This window comes from Entelurus aequoreus, linkage group LG23 (genome assembly GCF_033978785.1).
Source record: "Entelurus aequoreus isolate RoL-2023_Sb linkage group LG23, RoL_Eaeq_v1.1, whole genome shotgun sequence".
In the NCBI taxonomy this organism is placed as follows: Eukaryota; Metazoa; Chordata; class Actinopteri; order Syngnathiformes; family Syngnathidae; genus Entelurus; species Entelurus aequoreus.
The window spans coordinates 17,538,852-17,558,257 of NC_084753.1; the positions used below are offsets into that span (position 1 = coordinate 17,538,852).

General features: G+C 37.3%; 1 protein-coding gene across 1 annotated transcript in view; it reads left to right on the top strand.

Annotated features, from left to right (window-relative positions):
- Positions 1 to 19,406, top strand: part of LOC133640755 (formin-like) — a 95,312-nt gene that overhangs the window by 7,093 nt on the left and 68,813 nt on the right. The window contains exon 4 of the mRNA XM_062034338.1: positions 12,740 to 12,912. Coding sequence (XP_061890322.1) covers positions 12,740 to 12,912 — 173 coding nt within the window. The remainder of the gene's footprint in view (positions 1 to 12,739; positions 12,913 to 19,406) is intronic.

Consider the following 19,406-nt stretch of genomic DNA (forward strand, 5'->3'; position numbering starts at 1 on the left):
ATTATTTACAATCAGGAGTGTGGGGTGGGGGGGGGGGGGGGTAGTGGACATAGAGAGAGAGAGAGAGAGAGAGAGAGAGAGAGAGAGAGAGAGAGAGAGAGAGAGAGAGAGAGAGAGAGAGAGAGAGAGAGAGAGAGAGAGAGAGAGAGAGAGATCAGAAGGCATAAGAAAAAGAATCTGCATTTGATTGTTTACATTTGATTATTAGCAATCCGGGGAGGGTGTTAGTTTAGGGTTGTAGCTGCCTGGAGGTGAACTTTTATAGCGGTTTTGAAGGAGGATAGAGATGCCCTTTCTTTTATACCTGTTGGGAGCGCATTCCACATTGATGTGGCATAGAAAGAGAATGAGTTAAGACCTTTGTTAGTTCGGAATCTGGGTTTAACGTGGTTAGTGGAGCACCCCCTGGTGTTGTGGTTATGGCGGTCATTTACGTTAAGGAAGTAGTTTGACATGTACTTCGGTATCAGGGAGGTGTAGCGGATTTTATAGACTAGGCTCAGTGCAAGTTGTTTAACTCTGTCCTCCACCTTGAGCCAGCCCACTTTAGAGAAGTGGGTAGGAGTGAGGTGGGATCTGGGGTGGAGGTCTAGAAGTAACCTGACTAGCTTGTTCTGAGATGTTTGGAGTTTAGATTTGAGGGTTTTGGAGGTGCTAGGGTACCAGGAGGTGCATGCGTAATCGAAAAAGGGTTGAACGAGAGTTCCCGCCAGAATCCTCAAGGTGCTTTTGTTGACCAGAGAGGAAATTCTGTAGAGAAATCTCGTTCGTTGGTTAACCTTTTTGATTACCTTGGTTGCCATTTTATCACAGGAAAGGTTAGCCTCTAGAATGGAACCTAGGTAGGTGACCTCATCTTTCCTGGTGATGACACTGTCACCTACTTTTATGGTGAAGTGATTGACTCTCTTAAGTTTGATGTGGGACCCAAACAGGATGGATTCTGTTTTACCCAAGTGGATGGATAGCTTGTTGTCAGCGAGCCAGGTGCAAGTTCTACAGAGCTCAGCACTGAGGATTTTCTCCACCTGTGACTTGTCCTTGCCGGATACCAGCAGGGCAGAGTCATCCGCAAACAAAAACAATTCACAGTCACATGCCGATGACATGTCGTTTATGTATATTAGGAACAGTAAAGGTCCCAATATACTGCCTTGGGGGACTCCACAGCTCACCGAGAGGGGGGGGGACACGGTGCCGTTCACCTCTACCACCTGCTCCCTCCCCTCCAAGTAAGACTGCATCCAGCTCCAAGAGGTTTTGTTAAATCCGATTGCTCTGAGCTTATCCAACAGTATAGCGTGGTTAACGGTGTCAAAGGCCTTCTGAAGGTCCAGCATGACCATGCCGCAGTATTTGCCCGCGTCCACCTCATGTTTGATGTGGTCGGTCAGATAGAGAAGGCATGTGTCAGTGGAGTGGTTAGTTCTGAAGCCGGATTGGAATTTGTACATGAGTTTATTAGTGGCAAGGTAACTATCGACCTGTTCATAAACTATTTTCTCCATTACTTTCGAAATGGAGCTGAGAATAGAAACAGGTCGGTAGTTGCCAGGTTCCAATTTGCTTCCTTTTTTAAAGAGGGGAGTTACTCTTGCTATCTTAAAATCTTTTGGTACTTGGCCTTGTGTAATTGATAGGTTTATTATGTGCGTGATGATCGGGGCAATGATGGAGGCAGAGTCCCTGAGGAATCTGGAGGGAATATTATCAAGGCCGGTGGCCTTGTTAGGGTGGAGCGCGCTCAATTTTTTAAACACCTCATCAGCTGTGACCATTTCTAATTTGAAATCATTGTTGGATACTCCTAGCTTTCTGTAGAAGGCTTTAATGTGTTCTACACCAAAGCGACCAGAGTGGTGGGACAGCTTGTTGACAAGAGTTGCAGCTATGCTGGTGAAAAAGGCGTTAAGTCTGCTAGCTACCTCCATTTTGTCTGTAATGATGCAGTAAGTGGTATGCGCACACATCTGTCACTGAACGCTTTCTAATGTCTTGGAGACTTTGAGTTTGAGTTTGAGTTTATTTCGAACATGCAAGCATACAACATGATACATCACAATTTCCAGTTTCTCTTTTCAACATGTTCGAAAAGGAGTAGGAAGAAGCAGAGCTTATTTAATCCTACCCCTTTTCTTTTTCTTAATAGTTTCTAAAACTTTTGTTCACTTTCTGTTCTCAATTTATCCACAATATACTCCATAAGTAATCACAACAAAAATAAATAAATAAATAATAATTGGTGAAGTAAGTTACATTTCATATGATGAGATAAGTAAGATTATTTTGAGAGTGAAAGAATGGATAAATTAAATCAATTCAGTATTCTTCTTCTTTGTACTTTGTAAACACTTTAAGTTTGAAGAGTTTCTTGAAGTGGATCATATTAGTACATTGTTTGATTGCTTTGCTTAATCCATTCCATAAATTTAATTCCACATACTGATATACTGAAGGTCTTAAGTGTTGTACGTGCATACAAATGTTTTAAATTACATTTCTCTCTAAGATTATATTTCTCCTCTTTTTTTGAGAAGAATTGTTGTATTTTCTTGGGTAGCAGGTTGTACTTTGCTTTGTGCATAATTTTAGCTGTTTGCAAATTCACTAAGTCGTGGAGTTTCAGTACTTTCGATTCAATAAATAAAGGGTTTGGATGTTCTCTATATCCGACATTATGTATTATTCTAACTGATCTTTTTTGTAACACCGTTAATGAATGAAGTGTACTTTTGTAATTATTTCCCCATATTTCTACACAGTAGCTCAGATATGGTAACACTAGTGAGCAGTAGAGAATATGAAGGTATTTTTGGTCTAGAACATGTTTTGCTTTATTCATTATTGACGTGTTTCTTGCTACTTTATGTTGTATATTTTTTATGTGAGATTTCCAGTTCAATTTATCATCAATCATTATACCTACAAATTTGGTTTCGTTTACTCTTTCAATTTCTATTCCGTCTATTTGTATTTGTGTTTGACTTTCTCTTCTACTGTTACCAAATAGCATTATTTTAGTTTTACTGAGATTCAGCGATAGTCTGTTTTTGTCAAACCATCTTTTTTATTTGTTAATCTCTTCTGTTATTATTTGTATTATCTTCTGTGTGTTCTCTCCTGAACAAAATGCTGTTGTATCATCCGCAAATAATACTAACTTTAAATCTTTTGTATATAGAGATTGAATAATTTATATAGAGATTGAATAATTTAGGTCCTAGTATTGATCCCTGAGGTACACCACAGGATATATTTAGCGTTGTAGATGTGTGTTCGCCTAGCTTCACGTATTGTTTCCTGTTCGTTAGATAACTTCTTATCCAGTTTAAGACTAACCCTCTGATGCCATAACGTTCTAGTTTTTTGATTAAAATATTGTGATTAATTGTGTGAAATGCTTTAGTTAGATCCATAAAAACCGCTGCCGCACATTTTTTACTATCTATTGCATTGGTAATTTCTTCTGTAATTTCAATTAAAGCCATTGAAGTTGAAACATTAGGTCTGTATCCATATTGGTTCTCTTCGAGTATTCTATTTGTATGTTTAAGAAATATGCAAGTATAATTATATTACACTTATTTAAATTGACAAATGTGCTGTTTTAGTCCGCCATATTGTTCAATTAAGGACACTTATTACATATGTCTAGCTTGTGTGCTATTGTATGCCTAGCTGTTGTGTAGCTACCAGCTCTCAGTAGCTTAAAGCCTACCATGTTTACCTTTTGTAAATAACTTGTCTAAAATACAAGAAAAAAAACAGCTTTGTGTACTTATTGTAGGATATTTATTAGATGTTAACTTAATGTCCAGCTTAGCACAAGTAAACGGGCTGCTGGACATTTTACATGCAAACTGATTTCATCCAATAATTGTTTTTATTTTGGATGATGTCACACCAATATCTGATATGAATATTGGATCAGGACACCCTCATTTTAAGTTTGAAATACATATAACCTAAATGTAAATAATAAAGATCCCACCCTTTGGCGGGCCACGCGAAACGATTCAGCGGGCCAAACTTGGTCCAAGAGCCCCAATTTGGCCACCTCTACCTCAAAAAAACCTGCTCAAACCCCGGCCGAGTCATACCAAAGACTATAAAAATGGGACCCATTACCTCCCTGCTTGGCTCTGAGCATCAAGGGTTGGAATTGGGGGTTACATCACCAAAATGATTCCCAGGTGCGGCCACCACTGCTGCTCACTGCTCCCCTCACCTCCCAGGGGGTGAGGGTGATGGGTCAAATGCAGAGGATAATCTCACCACACCTAGTGTGTGTGTGACAATCATTGGTACTTTAAACTTTAAAAGTAATCAGTGTGCAGCTCATGTTGCAGTATAGATGTACTGCACACTGGGAATGACTCAACAGAGCCATTATCGTGCGGCAACAAGTGATAACTTTGTTTTTCGTGCAGTCAAGCATGGGGCTGCATACGTGCTATCAGCACTGGAGAGTTGTGCTCCATTCAGGGGAATTTTATTGTGGCATTCTGAGTATAAAATGGCATTGACTTTCTTGCATATTAACACGTTAGGGCAATTGTATTTTTTTTTTACCAATCTAAGACTGATGATACACATTTTTAACAACTATGTCGCATATTGACCCATCTCAGGCAAAATGTAATAGTAATAGTAGTTTATTTTGGACATGTCAAAAACAAATCAAAAGAAAAAATAATGAAAAAAGGAAATAATCTTGATAACATTACATTAAGGTATAGAAATAGAAACAAATATTTCACAATGAAAACACATAAACAATGAAAACATTACATAATGGTTAGGTTTGTCCATATCCAAAAAGGAGTGGGAAGAAGTGAAGATTATTTACTCCCACGTCTTATTTTATAAATCGAATAACTAGCTTTTTATCATCATTATTATTATAAACAACAATAAATGTACCAGTCTTATTACAATATATTATCAATAAACTTTTACTCACCTTTCTTTGGCACAAAAATACATTACATAGGTACAATATACACACACTGTATATCATATACACATACTGTATATACTTGTTTTGTACAAGGTTGCTATGAGGAAGATGACCAATTTGAGTAACAGGACTGAAAGTAACAGGAGTGATTTTTTTAAATAGAATTAGCCAATACATTTAGCCACATGACATTCCTTCTAATAGCATATTGGCACTAAGTACGTTAGAGTGAGTCAATTATTATTATTTAAAAAAAATAAACAAACCCATCCAGTCGTAGATGAAAAATAATTGAAAAAATGAATAAGTGACCCTCGGAGGATCTGAATAATGCAATGTTCTGTGGAACATGTGACTCATGGAATATTCCATATTTTGAAGAGGGGGTAATTTGGTTGGGTAACAGGACTGAGTGTGTAATAAGATCAATGTGCAACACTTTTCATTAAAAAAAAAAAAAATTACTGTTAATTATATGCTGAATTTCTACATTGTGCATGGAATGGCACATTTATAACATTACCATTACTATTTAGGTATATATATGCTGAAAGGTTTTAATTTATTTACCATTCGAAAAAGGAAGCACAAAGGGAGCCTCTCTCAGATGACCCCTTGACCTCCTCCTGGTCTGGTTTCTTCGGTCCAATTAAAGTAGACACACGCTCCACGTGAAGGATGTGTGGTAGTCTGTTAATAATGGCCCCTTGCTGGCGAGACATGCCCCGGGTGTGTATTAAGCCAGGCATGATGTACAACGCAAGCACCTGATGTGGAAGTGTGCTAACTCGACGTGACCGGAGTTTAAAACGTCTCGCGAGGTGTGTGTTGTCACATGATGCAGCAATTTTTAGTACAGTGGTTATGAAACTTTTTCCATCAAGCTCCACCTCAGAAAAAACTTGGCTCTCCAAGTACCACCATAATGACCAACGTTATTATGGTGGTACGACAGTAGCGTAGTCGGCCTAAGTATTCATTAAAAACAAGGCAGAGGTTTTGTTTAATAAGTATATTTAATATGTTTGGCCACTGTAACATGACTGTTTTGTACACAAGGCAATTCAAAATGCTTTAAAGAAAATTAAAAGAAGGCAAAATTAAAAATGTTTCAAATTACAATGAATTACTTTACATTATTTAATTATTTGCCGTCCCACAGTTTGAGAATCACTGTTTTAGATCATTTGTGTCTTAAAATGTCAGATCCTAGCTTCAGCTTTGTTTGACTTAAAGAATTATGTTTGTGTAAAGGCAGGTTTCCAGTCTTCTAGTCAATCAACAGTGTGTACAGTATGTCCCTGAGTCAAACAGCTGCCACTTAACGAGAATGTACAGTAAGTCAGTACACACAAGTCCTAAATAACTAAATGTTTTTGCCTATTTATTTACAACTACTGTTGGCAACACTAAAAAAACGTTGACTCAACTTAACTCAGTCAGGTCATCTTGTTGCTTTGACTGCGTAAAGTTGAGGTGGCGACTTGTCCAGGGTGTACCCTGCCTTCCGCCCGTGTGCAGCTGGGATAGGCTCCAGCATGCCCCGCGACCCTGTAAAGGGACAAGCGGTAGAAAATGGATGGATGGAAGTTGAGTCAACTTACAGTGTCAAGTATATTCCACTTCAAAATGTGAGTTGACATTCAGTCTGATGTATAATGGCCTTGAAAATATGTTGAGATGACTTTAAAATAAGTTAGTTCAATATATTTTATTAAGTTCCTACAAATGTATGTGAAGTTAGCTCAAGCTCCATTTACAGCTTGTCATTCTCGAAGACAGTCACTACCCACTGAGCCACGCAGCCAATATGGAGACAGTTGATACTACTTGCAATTTTTGTCTGTCATGTAATGTTCACTGGAAGACGTTACTTAAAAGGAGCAATATTTAAGAATCTGGCCAGAAATGGTACTGCAATCACGGTCAAAATTCTGTAGTCTCCCCGTCTCCCTGACTGAGGTTGCCAGATACGCAGCCAAATCCAGCACGATCGACTGGGCTACGCCAAGAAACTTCAAACTTCATCCATCCATCCTTCCACTTCCTACCGCTTGTCCCTTTTGGGGTCGCAGGGGTGCTGGAGCCTATCCCAGCTGCATTCGGGCAGAAGGCAGGGTACACCCTGGACAAGTCACCACCTCATCGCAGGGCCAACAAATAGACAGATTCACACACTAGGGACAATTTAGTGTTGCCAATCAGCTTATCCCCAGGTGCATGTCTTTGGAAGCCGGAGTACCCGGAGGGAACCCACGCAATCACGGGGAGAACATGCAAACTCCACACAGAAAGATCCCAAGATCGAACCCAGGACCTCCGTATTGTGAGGCACACGCACTAACCCCTGTGTCACCGTGCTGCCCACAGTGGCAACTTCAAACTTCTACTGCCTCTTAATAGGGGTTGAGGTTCTGGGACCATAATAGCTGAATAGACAGGCTTTTTGTCAATAACAAATCTCTAACCAACACATTTTGCACAGAAATTAGACCATTTTCAGGAAGAAGTCATGCCTGCGTACAATATCACAACAAATGGCAATCATATGGTTACTGTCAGTACTATCGGAAAACAAAGACTAAAACGAACTACAACCAACACTAGCAATGTATACTGGTGAAAATAAGTATAACATGCTTAGCAGCCTAATGTATGCCCAAAACTAAAGGGGAGACATTTTACCAAGGTACTGTATGCCTGTAGGCAACGGTTTCAAATGTTTCAGATTGCCATATAACTTGGTACATGTAGTCCACAATATGCAAACACGAACGAGGAATTATTTTATCATGTGATTTGGCTGTCTCCATACGTTTCACATTGCCATGACAGCCGTGCTAGTGTTGGAACCCATTTCCTCAGTGTAAAAATGGACTACAAAAATGGCAGATGTCCTTTGAATTACAAAAACGGCTTGATGTAGGTAGACTTCTGGTTAAAAATTAGTACACACAATCAATGGGCCAGTTAAAAATGGCCACAACGTGTTAGACTTTGGTTAATTTGGGACCTAATTCATTATTTATTCTTTTTAACAAAGACAATACCTGATTGTTTGGAAAATGTACCTGCAAATAAGGTTACTTTTAGGGAAACAAAATAATGAGTGAGAATGGTGGCTTGAATGGTGCCACACTTCAAGGACGCTTTGGCAAGCTCGTAATTGGGCTCTTGTACCTCTACGAGTTCAAATCCCTAGAATCTGCTGACGAGGTTACTAAAACACCTTTGGGTGTGGATTAAGCAATGTTGCATTTTGGAGTGGATTGAACAATAAAGTTTCAAAATAAAAAGTCGATTAAATTACTCTTTTAGCATGACACCCCTAAGGGCCATAAATCTTTCAAATCATATCGGTAAAATGAAAAATGGACTACAAAATCGGTGAATGTCTTTTGAACTATATGACACAGGTGGATTTCTGGTATTAAAACAATGGTGCCCGTTACGCCATTGGTCACATGGTTAAAGCCCTATTTGGGTGACGTCATCCCCACCATGAACCCCCTTACAAGTGTCATCATATGTGTCTGGCAAATACCAGTCACACTTAATTAATATTGAGGAATTAATCCTTGGGCCACAGCCTCACAAGACAAAAAGGACATGGAAAACTGGCATTAATAGGTTAAATGTGCACATCAGGGAAATTACTTCTAAAACAGCATTTTATATATATATATATATATATATATATATATATATATATATATATATATATATATATATATATATATATATATATATATATATATATATATATATATACACATTACTAACAACACCAAAGAACGATGTTGTATTTATCATGGGAGACTTCAATGCCAAAGTGGGAAGGACACTGGTATCAGAAATCACTGGAAATTTCGTTCTTGGCCAGACAAATGAAGCAGGGGAAAGAGTCATTGAATTTTGCGGTGAACATAGAATGAGAATAACAAACACTTGTTTCAAACAACCAGCCCGTTGACTGTACACATGGACGTCACCGGATGGGAAAACTCGAAACCAAATTGACTATATACACTGTCAACAAAGATGGAAAAGCATAATTCAACTATGCAAAACTTTACCTGGTGCTGCATGTGCAACAGACCACAAGCTTCTTATAGCAATCATCAAACTAAAACTGAAGAGAGTTGAAAAGAAAGCCAAAGCATACAGGTATGATACGGAACGCATTCAGTAAAACTATGCCATTGAAGTTTCTAACAGGTTTGCCACACTGGAACAAGAAGGGAATTCAGAAAATCTCTGGCTGCAAGTGAAAGACAATATATGTACGAGTGCAGAAAAATATGTTCCAAAATTGAAAAGATGCAAAAGAGAAGAATGGATAAGCGGAGAGACAAAAAAATATCATTACACAAAGACGCCAAGCTAAACAACAACACATTGAACATATAAATATTTAAACACTCAGCTACAAAAGCAGATTCGTAAAGATAAAAATAACTTTCTTATGCAAAAGTGTGGGGAAATAGAAGAAGATATGAAGAAAGGTAACACCAGGCAAGCCTATAAAGTAATCCAATATCTGACTGGTTCCTTCAAAGGCAGACAAGATGTGATTAAAGATAAGAATGGAATTTTATTATCAGAAGAAAGCCAAGTGAAAAGCAGATGTAAGGAGTATACTGAGGAGCTATAGATCAGAGATCCCAATGTAAAGGATTTGTTCATACCAGCTGATTATACACCCAAACTTTCAATAACAAGGGAGGAAGTAGAATATTGCCTAAAAGGGATAGCTAACAACAAATCGCCAAGTATTGACAATATTCCAATAGAGCTGATTAAACATGCTGGTAATGAAGCCGTAGCAACATTAACAACCGTATGTAATACAATATGGAACACATTGGAGTGGCCAAAAGACTGGAAACGATCAGTTTATATTCCCATCCCGAAAAAAGGCGACAGAAAGCAGTGCTCCAACCATAGAACAATAGCACTAGTTTCACAATGCAGTAAGATCATGCTCAAAATCATACAAAGAAGAATGGAAAGTTACATGGAAAGAGACCTTCCACAAGAACAGGCCGGTTTCCGGAAAGGAAGAGGTACAAGGGACCAAATAGCCAACTTAAGATGGTTAACGGAAACAACCAGGGAATGCCAAAAGAGCTTATTAATGTGCTTTATAGACTATGGCTTTCACTAAGAGATATGGGAATACCAGAACATTTAATATTACTAATGAGAAGTCTGTATCAAAATCAAGAAGCAGTAGTGAGAACTGAACATGGTGACACTGAATGGTTCCCGATAGGCAAAGGTGCACCCCTTCTATTTAGCCTATATATGCAGAAGATATAATGAGGAAAGCTCTGGATGAGTGTGAGGCAATCAGTCAAAATAGGGAGTGTGAATATCAATAATCTCAGATACGCAGATAACACCACCTTACAGGCTGACTCTTGCAGTGATCTAGAAATGTTATTAGCTCAAGTCAAAAATGAAAGTGCTAAGGCGGGCCTATACTTAAATGTGAAATAAACGAGATAATGACAACAGAAAACATCAGAGTCGAAGATGGATCAAGAAAACAGAAGTAGTGCAGTCGTTCTGCTTCCTAGGCAGTGAAATATATGAAGGTGGTGGGTGTGCAAAGGAAATCAAAAGAAGATTAACAATGGCCAGCGCATCACTGATTAAACTGAATAATATGCTCAAGAGCAACCACATTCTTCTAAGCACCAAGATCAAAATGATAGAGACTTTAATATTCCCAATAGCAATTTATGGATGTGAAAGTTGGACACTGAAAAAACAAGACTCACGAAAAATATTTGCCTTCGAGTTAAATTCTGTGGACAAATTGAATCTCAAATAAAGAAGTGCTAGAGAAAATTAAACAAAGCATTTCATTATTAGACAGGATCATTAAACAACAGCTAGGTTACTTTGGCCATATCATGAGAAGACACAACAACTTAGGTAAAGACATCATGCTTGGAAAATGTGAGGGGAAACGTCGAAAAGGAAGACAAAGGCAAATGTGGATGGAATAAATTACAAAAACAACAGGAATGACATTAGCTGAGCTCAGAGATAGAGTGGTGGAAAGAACAGAGTGTAGAAGACTGGTGCATGATATCATCCAAGGTCGACATTGACTAGACTGAACCTAAGAAGAAGATATACATATATATATATACACACACACACACACACACACACATATATATATATATATATATATACATATACATATATATATATATACATATATATATATATATGTATATATATATATATGTATACATATATATATATATATATATATATATATATATATATATGTATACATATATATATATATATATATATATATATATATACACACACACATACATATATATATACAAATATATACATATACATATATATATATACACACACATATATTACAGTGGAACCTTGATTTACAAACCTAATTGGTTCTTGAACATGGTTCGTAAATCGAAAAGTTCGCACAGTGAAGCAAATGTCTCCATAAGAAACAATGTAAAAATGAATAACGTGTTCCAGCTTTAACAAAAGTCACTATTTTCCTTTAAACACAATATAACATGCTAAACATTACTTCATATAAAATATAACAAGGGGGTGATTAATGAACTTTCTACCTATTAATAGGCCAACAAAAAACAACGACAATCTGAACTGTCTTGTATGCACTGCTCTGCAAACACGCACACACACGCACGCACACACACGCACGCACAAACAAAAGTCCCTTTGGTGCCCTCACAAATGATAAAAAAATCACAAAAATCCTTAACTTTAACAACCAGATTGCTGCAACAATAAACATTTGAAAAAGTTAAATCTACTTACAGTACACTGTACTGTAAGTAGATTTAACTTTTTCAGCTTTCTCTACAGAGTACAGAAAGCTGATTCTGATTCCGATTAACATAGGCAACTTCCTCTAGTGAGTTGCTCCTCATGAGGAGAGAGAAGAGCAAACAAATGGAGAGAAGGGATGCGAGGGGCCGTGTGTGTGTGTGTGCTCTTGGAAGAAGCGCAGCTGAAAGAGAGGTAGTCTTCTCCTCCGCTGTGAAATAAGTCCTCTTTGGCATTATTTTTTTCCAAAAAAGTCCGTTCTCCTCACAATTAAACAATTGCTTTGGTAGGTAGCCGGCTCCCTCAATCTCTTTAATACAAGCAACCACAAGCCAGCGGAACAAAACATGAATTAATGAAGCGTTCGTACAAGGACACATGGTTCGTACACGCAGGCATATTTGGCTTGATCTAAAATTTTGTAAACCAAAAGTTTTGTACATCAATGTATTACTGTATACGATTAATTTTTAAGCACACACAGTAAATTATTAATTACACTCGAAATAATTTTATATTGCATTGACCCAAATATAAGACAACTTTTTTGTGGGGAAAATATTAAAGAGTACAGAATGACAAAATCCAAGAGAAAAATAGATACATGACAAAATTAATCGTTTTCTAAAACCCAAAGGAATCACAGTAAAAAGTTTTAATTCAGTAAACATCTTAAAATTTGCATCATAACTTTTCCTTTCTGCTAATTTGCCGAACTTTGGGACATTTTTTCCATCGTGTCTCTGAATCAAAGCTGAATCTCTCCAAGCTAGAAAAGCTTGGGAGCTGTTGGTTCTCATGTATGAATCCATAGACCCCAAATATGCGACAACCTGTCTTTCCAGACTTGTGTGGCGAAACAAAGCTTTGCAGGCCAATAAGGTAGCATGCACTGAAGCCTTTCTATATTTGTGATGTCTCCAGATGAAGCTCTCCTAAATCAGAAAGACGTCTGGCAACAGGAGACGGAGGAGTCCCTCTCCTTCTGCAGGTGGTTCTCTCATCCCTCCCGGCCCAAGCTCATAGACTTCTTGCGGATCACTGCCGTCGAGGACGATATCAGTGGGACGGCCACTCCAGTACCCCCAGAATTTGGTGTGAGTATAAAAAAAACAGGCTAGATTTCTCCACGTTTATCATAAAAGACACCAATCCAGCAAGATTTGCTCATTAAAATTAATTTGAGAATCACCGTATTTAATGGGCAGCGTAAATCTAGTAGTCCAAACCCTGATTCATACCAATAAATGCCTTCAGAAAGATTATTATGGCCCTTTATCAGGAAAGACCATAAATATGTAAGTGCTCATTAGAGGTAAATCACCATAATACTGACCAACATGTTCCAGCTGCCTTAAAGCCGTTTAAGTGCAGGAACTGGCCTGGAACGTCCACAAAGAGACTTTGTGTTCCTGTTGGTTGTATAACATGTAGCTGTTTAGGTGCTTTGCATACAGTACATAACACACTTAAATCCCAAATGATATCATTATTGAGAATTAGGGATTATTTTCCTCTCATGTCGTGCCAGTGTGGTGCTATTTGCCCAAAGATTAATTGACATAAGATAAGTTATTGTGGTCACAACTTTTATTTTTTTTAGAACAAGCCTCGTTCTTTAGTTAGCTGGTGCAAAATTCATCTACCGGTAATTTTATGTTGCAACAGCACTTTTTCTTAAAATTATTATTTTGGGAGAACCTACCTGTCATTTAAAAATGTCTTAGTGCAGTTTTAACAGGCAGGTGTCCTTGGTTGAGGTGCAGCAGTTTGCGAAAGATAAAGAAAAACATTTTTAACACCTGCTAGGCTGAATTAACTTATTTCACAGGCAAAATGTGTTGAATTTTAGTTTATACAGTTAAAGAGTAAAAAGTCTTTAAAATGCAAAAAACTTTAAAAAATATATATATGTACAGTATATCCATCCATTTTCTAACGCTTGTCCCTTTCGGGATTGCGGGGGTGCTGAAGCCTATCCAGCTATATGGTCCGGAAATTTTTTTTATCGGGAGTCTTGCCACATTTTGAAAAACCCTGTTTCAGCAGTATAAATTAAATGTGACTTCTTTTTTAAAAGATATGTTTAATGAGTTTTAAGGCACGTACAATTTAAGTAGTACAATCACATATCAAATGTTTCTCTTTTTACCTATACACACAGAAAACATAATAGTGGTTAGAGTGTCCGCCCTGAGATCGGTAGGTTGGAGTTCAAATCCCAGCCGAGTCATACCAAAGACTATAAAAATGGGACCCATAACCTCCCTGCTTGGCACTCAGCAACAAGGGTTGGAGTTGGGGGTTAAATCACCAAAATGATTCCCGGGCGCGGCGCCGCTGCTGCCCACTGCTCCCCAAGGGGATGGGTCAAATGCAGAGGACAAATTTCACCACATCTAGTGTGTGTGTGACAATCATTGGTACTTTAATCTTTAATCTTAAATAAATCAAAAAATAAAAGAAAAAGAAAAACCATCAGCAAAATAAATACATCTAAATATATATATATATATATATATATATATATATATATATATATATATATATATATATATATATATATATATATATATATATATATATATATATATATATATATATATATATATACATACATACATACACATATATATATATATATATATATATATATATATATACATACATATATATATACATATATATACATACATATATATATATATATATAGGGACGGCGTGGCGAAGTTGGTAGAGTGGCTGTGCCAGCAATCGGAGTGTTGCTGGTTACTGGGGTTCAATTCCCACCTTCTACCTTCCTAGTCACGTCCGTTGTGTTCCTTGGGCAAGACACTTCACCCTTTGCCTCTGATGGCTGCTGGTTAGCGCCTTGCATGGCAGCTCCCGCCATCAGTGTGTGAATGTGTGTGTGAATGGGTAAATGTGGAAATACTGTCAAAGCGCTTTGAGTACCTTGAAGGTAGAAAAGCGCTATACAAGTACAACCCATTTATTTATTTATTTATTTATTAACATATTGGGGCAGCACGGTGGAAGAGGGGTTAGTGCATGTGCCTCACAATACGAAGGTCCTGAGTAGTCCTGAGTTCAATCCCGGGCATGTTCTCCCCGTGACTGCGTGGGTTCCCTCCGGGTACTCCGGCTTCCTCCCATCTCCAAAGACATGCACCTGGGGATAGGTTGATTGGCAACACTAAATTGGCCCTAGTGTGTGAATGTGAGTGTGAATGTTGTCTTGTGTTGGCCCTGTGATGAGGTGGCGACTTGTCCAGGGTGTACCCCGCCTTCCGCCTGAATGCAGCTGAGATAGTCTCCAGCACCCCCCGCGACCCCGAAAGGAACAAGCGGTAGAAAATGGATGGATGGATTAACATATTGCCACAGACAACCACACTCAGAGCCACCTGATGCTCCCCAAAAAGGATAAATAATAAATAGGCATACAGAAAAAAAAAATAGATAGATAAAAACAAAGAAAAAAAGAAAAAACAATCTAAATAACAAATACATCTATAAACATATTGTTACAGAAAACCACACTCAGAGCCACCTGAAGACTCACATAAAGGATAAATAGTAGACATACAGAAAAAAATTATTCAAAATAAATATATAAAGAATAAAAGAAGAAAGAAATGAAAAAAAATTAAAACATCAGCCAAATAACACATCTATTAACATATTGCTATAGAAAACCAAACTCAAAGCCACCTGATGACTCTCAAAAAGGATAAATAATAGTAAAAAAAATTTTTTTTTAAATTAGTCTTCTGTGTATGTATGGCCTTTTAATCCAGGTTGCGTTGGAAATCATATTTAAAGAAAGGGACTCATACTTTTTGAAATTTTGTAAAACATTTGTATCTTTTATGAAGCATCGTACTAATTATATTTGTTCATTTAACTCAGTCTGGAAAGTAATTAATGAATACAAAATATATATGACATTAAATTCCCACAAAATGTAATAATAATTATAATAATAATATACGATTTCTCCTAAACAAGTATCGTGATGTATCACAAATTATGTTCCATTACTATATTATTTATAATAATATTTAATAAATAGACTGCAGTTTTAACCTCCACATACCCTCTTCTCTAAGTATTGCCACATTCTCATTATAGTCTTGCATGTTTGTCCAGCACTGTTATGTTCTAATGCTATTTGATGGGCTTATCTGCATTCATGCCTATTACATAAACATACCTTCCTTCAATACCACAATGTCCCTCTCTGTGGGACTGTTTTTTACTGTTGCCAAGATTAAATAAAGCCATTTAAGACGGCACCGAGCACAGCAATGTCTGCAACGCAGAGCTCAGAATCTGAGGTGTACCTGCGAATGAATGTGGATGCTGTTAAAACATTGGTCGTAGGTTCTGCCTCGCACCTGCTGCTGGCTATAACGTCATACACGAGCAAACAAGGGTGGAGCCTGACAATTAAGCAAACAGGTACCAACAAGTGAACAAGTTAATGTAGTCACTGTCAAGCTTTGTGGGGGAAAAAGTAGTATAATTGTTTATATTGTGCAGTACATGTGAAAACAAATGCAAAACCAGCAATAAAAATTCTGCCCTATAATAAAATTATATTGAGTGCTGTCAAAATTATGAACATTTTTGGTAACACTTTAGTATTAGGAACATATTCACCATTAATTAGTTGCTTATTAAAGTAACAAAGACTTAATTTACAGTTATTTGGACACTAGGGGAACATATAAGGGTTAGGGTTAGGGTTACTAAAAAGAAATAAGGGTTAGGGTTAGTTAACTCTTAGTTAATGGCTTACTGGTTGTATAATAAGGCCATGCAGAATAAGACATTAACAAGTACTTAATGACTAATTTGCATGTTATTAAGCAACTAATTAATGGTGAATATGTGTCCCCTATACCAGTGGTCCCCAACCACCGGGCCGCGGACAGGGGCCGACCCGTGGCATAGGCCGTATAGGCAAATGCTAAGGGCGCCGTCCATCAGGGGGCGCCACGCCAGTGCCACAAATGTTGGAGGAAAAAAAGGGAAAAAAAAAAAAAAAAGTTGGTACTATTATTTCTAAATACATAAAATAATCCCACGTTAATTAAAATGCAAAGTAAAGCCTATTTAATAGAAATATTATTTGTTACAACATTACGCCCCCCCTCCCCCGGCACGGTGCGCCCCCTCCCTTCCCGTATCATGACTCTTTTTGGACGTCACCACATAAAAAAATCAACACAAGATGTCAAAACGGCCAAAACTGTCAGGTGCCCAGGGGAGAAAAGAAGGGGAGAAAAGAGAAAAAGACAGAGGTAGCAGGTAGGTAACGTTAGCCTACATGAAATTATTTGTCTGTTACAGAATGTGATAGTAGCCTGTCTTTTTAGCATTAAGCTAATGTTACATGATTCGGCAATTGCTAATCAATAAATAGCTAGTTCTGTTTTAACGTCGGGTTAATATTGTGGAGGGGGCTAAATTGTTATGGAAAATAATAATGTAACGTTAGGTAATTACAGTACTCCCTGGTGTACAGTAATTTGTAAGTCATTCTAGTTAATGCAATATTAAAAAGCACAAATAGAGAACTCCGTAGGATCCCCTTTTTTTGTAATATAGTTGTTAAAGTCATACTGGTTTGATATCTTGTTTTGTGCAGTGCCTTATTTATATTGTATTTTTAATTTATTTTATGCAACTTGTTGACACGTTTTATTTTGTGTTTATGTATGTAAAAAATATTGTATTTCATATATTCATTTTTTATTTTTTGTATTCATTTATTTATCCATATTTTTTTTAATCTTGTTAACTATTCTGATTGTTAATTTGCTTTCTTTAAGTAAAAAAAAAGGTCAAAGACAAAGCTATTCGGTTTCTTGTGAGTATATACACTTCACTGCCGAAGTGGGGGGGGCGCCACCTAAAATTTTGCCTAAGGCGCCAGATTGGTTAGGGCCGGGCCTGCGCGGACCGATTGGTACCGGGCCGCACAAGAAATTAAAAAAAAAAAAATATATATATATATATATATATATATATATATATATATATATATATATATATATATATATATATATATATATATATATATATATATATATATATATATATTTTTTTTTTTTTTTTAAATTAAATCAACATAAAAAACACAATATATACATTATATATCAATATAGATCAATACAGTCTGCAGGTATACAGTCCGTAAGCACACATGATTGTATTTCTTTATGGGAAAAAAAAAAAATATATATATATATATATATATAGTTTTTTTATATATATACTGTACATGCTGTTTTACCTTAACTGCGGATGGTTACCTGAAAGGCAACATGGGTTGTTAAACGGTCAGTGATAAGGTCAATTCATACGCCGGTGCAAAGATGCTAAGATGATGATGATAATAATAATAATAATAATAATAATACGAATCAGATTTTGTATAGCACTTTTCTAGACACTCAAAGCGTGTCACAGACAACAGAGAACCCACCATTCATTCAATCCATAATTCCCACTTGGATGGTGGTAAGCTACATTTGTAGCCACAGCTGCAATAAGCGCCGACCACCACCAATCATTCTTACACCAGTGTGAGCGGCACTGGGAGCAAGGTGGGTGAGGTGTCTTCTCCAAGGACACAACGGCCGTGACTAGAACATCGGAAGCTGGAACCTAATCAGGAACTCTCCAGTTGCTGGATGGTCACTCTACCATCTGAGCCACACCACCTCTGAGTGAGGAGACTTTGGTGAAAATTTAGCTTCGAAATACACGCTGTTTGACTTTAGATAAAACTGTTTCAATGTTTTAAGCAAAATAATGACATGCATTCAAGTAAAATGTTTGAAAATGTTCCTTAATGACATTCTGACAATAAAATTGTATTTATTAAATTATTTTTATAAAGCAAGTAATAAACTGAGATTAATCTAAATTCAAAAGTGGGATCAATCATATTTTTAAAATTAATCATTTGACAGCACTAACTAATACAAGCTGGTGACTATTATTCATAGCATATGTTCTGTATTAAAATTAATCAACTTACAAAAGAAATGCCAATGGTATTTGTGGCAGTAATATTTTCAAAGAAAAGTAAATCAAATTTATGAGAAAACTTCAGCATCTACCAATAACACGTGAGCAGATTAAATTTATGGTTTCGGAAGGGGGTGTTGTGCAGATTAGCCTGCCTTTGCTCACAACACACACACATACACACGAGAGCTAAGAGTCCTCCCGGCCGTTCTGTATTTGCAAACCAAATGTTCACACAAGTGATCCGTGGCAGTCCTGTTCAGCTGTACTAGGTGTGGCCTCCCTCCTTCTGTTCCGCGTGGCCTCCTCTGACTACACAGACTTTTGACGGCCACCGGGGGAGCTGGCTCTCGCCACCATCTGCTTCTTATGATACTTTGATTGTCCAACATGATGCAAGTTTTTGGAAGAGCACGTAAGTAGGTAAAGGGGATGCCGGAGGGAGCACGAGGAGGAACTTCATCAAGTCAAGGACATGGAAACCAAACTTTTCCATTGCTGAGTGGATTTGTCTCCTGTCATTGGCTGCTCTGTGCAATAAACATAG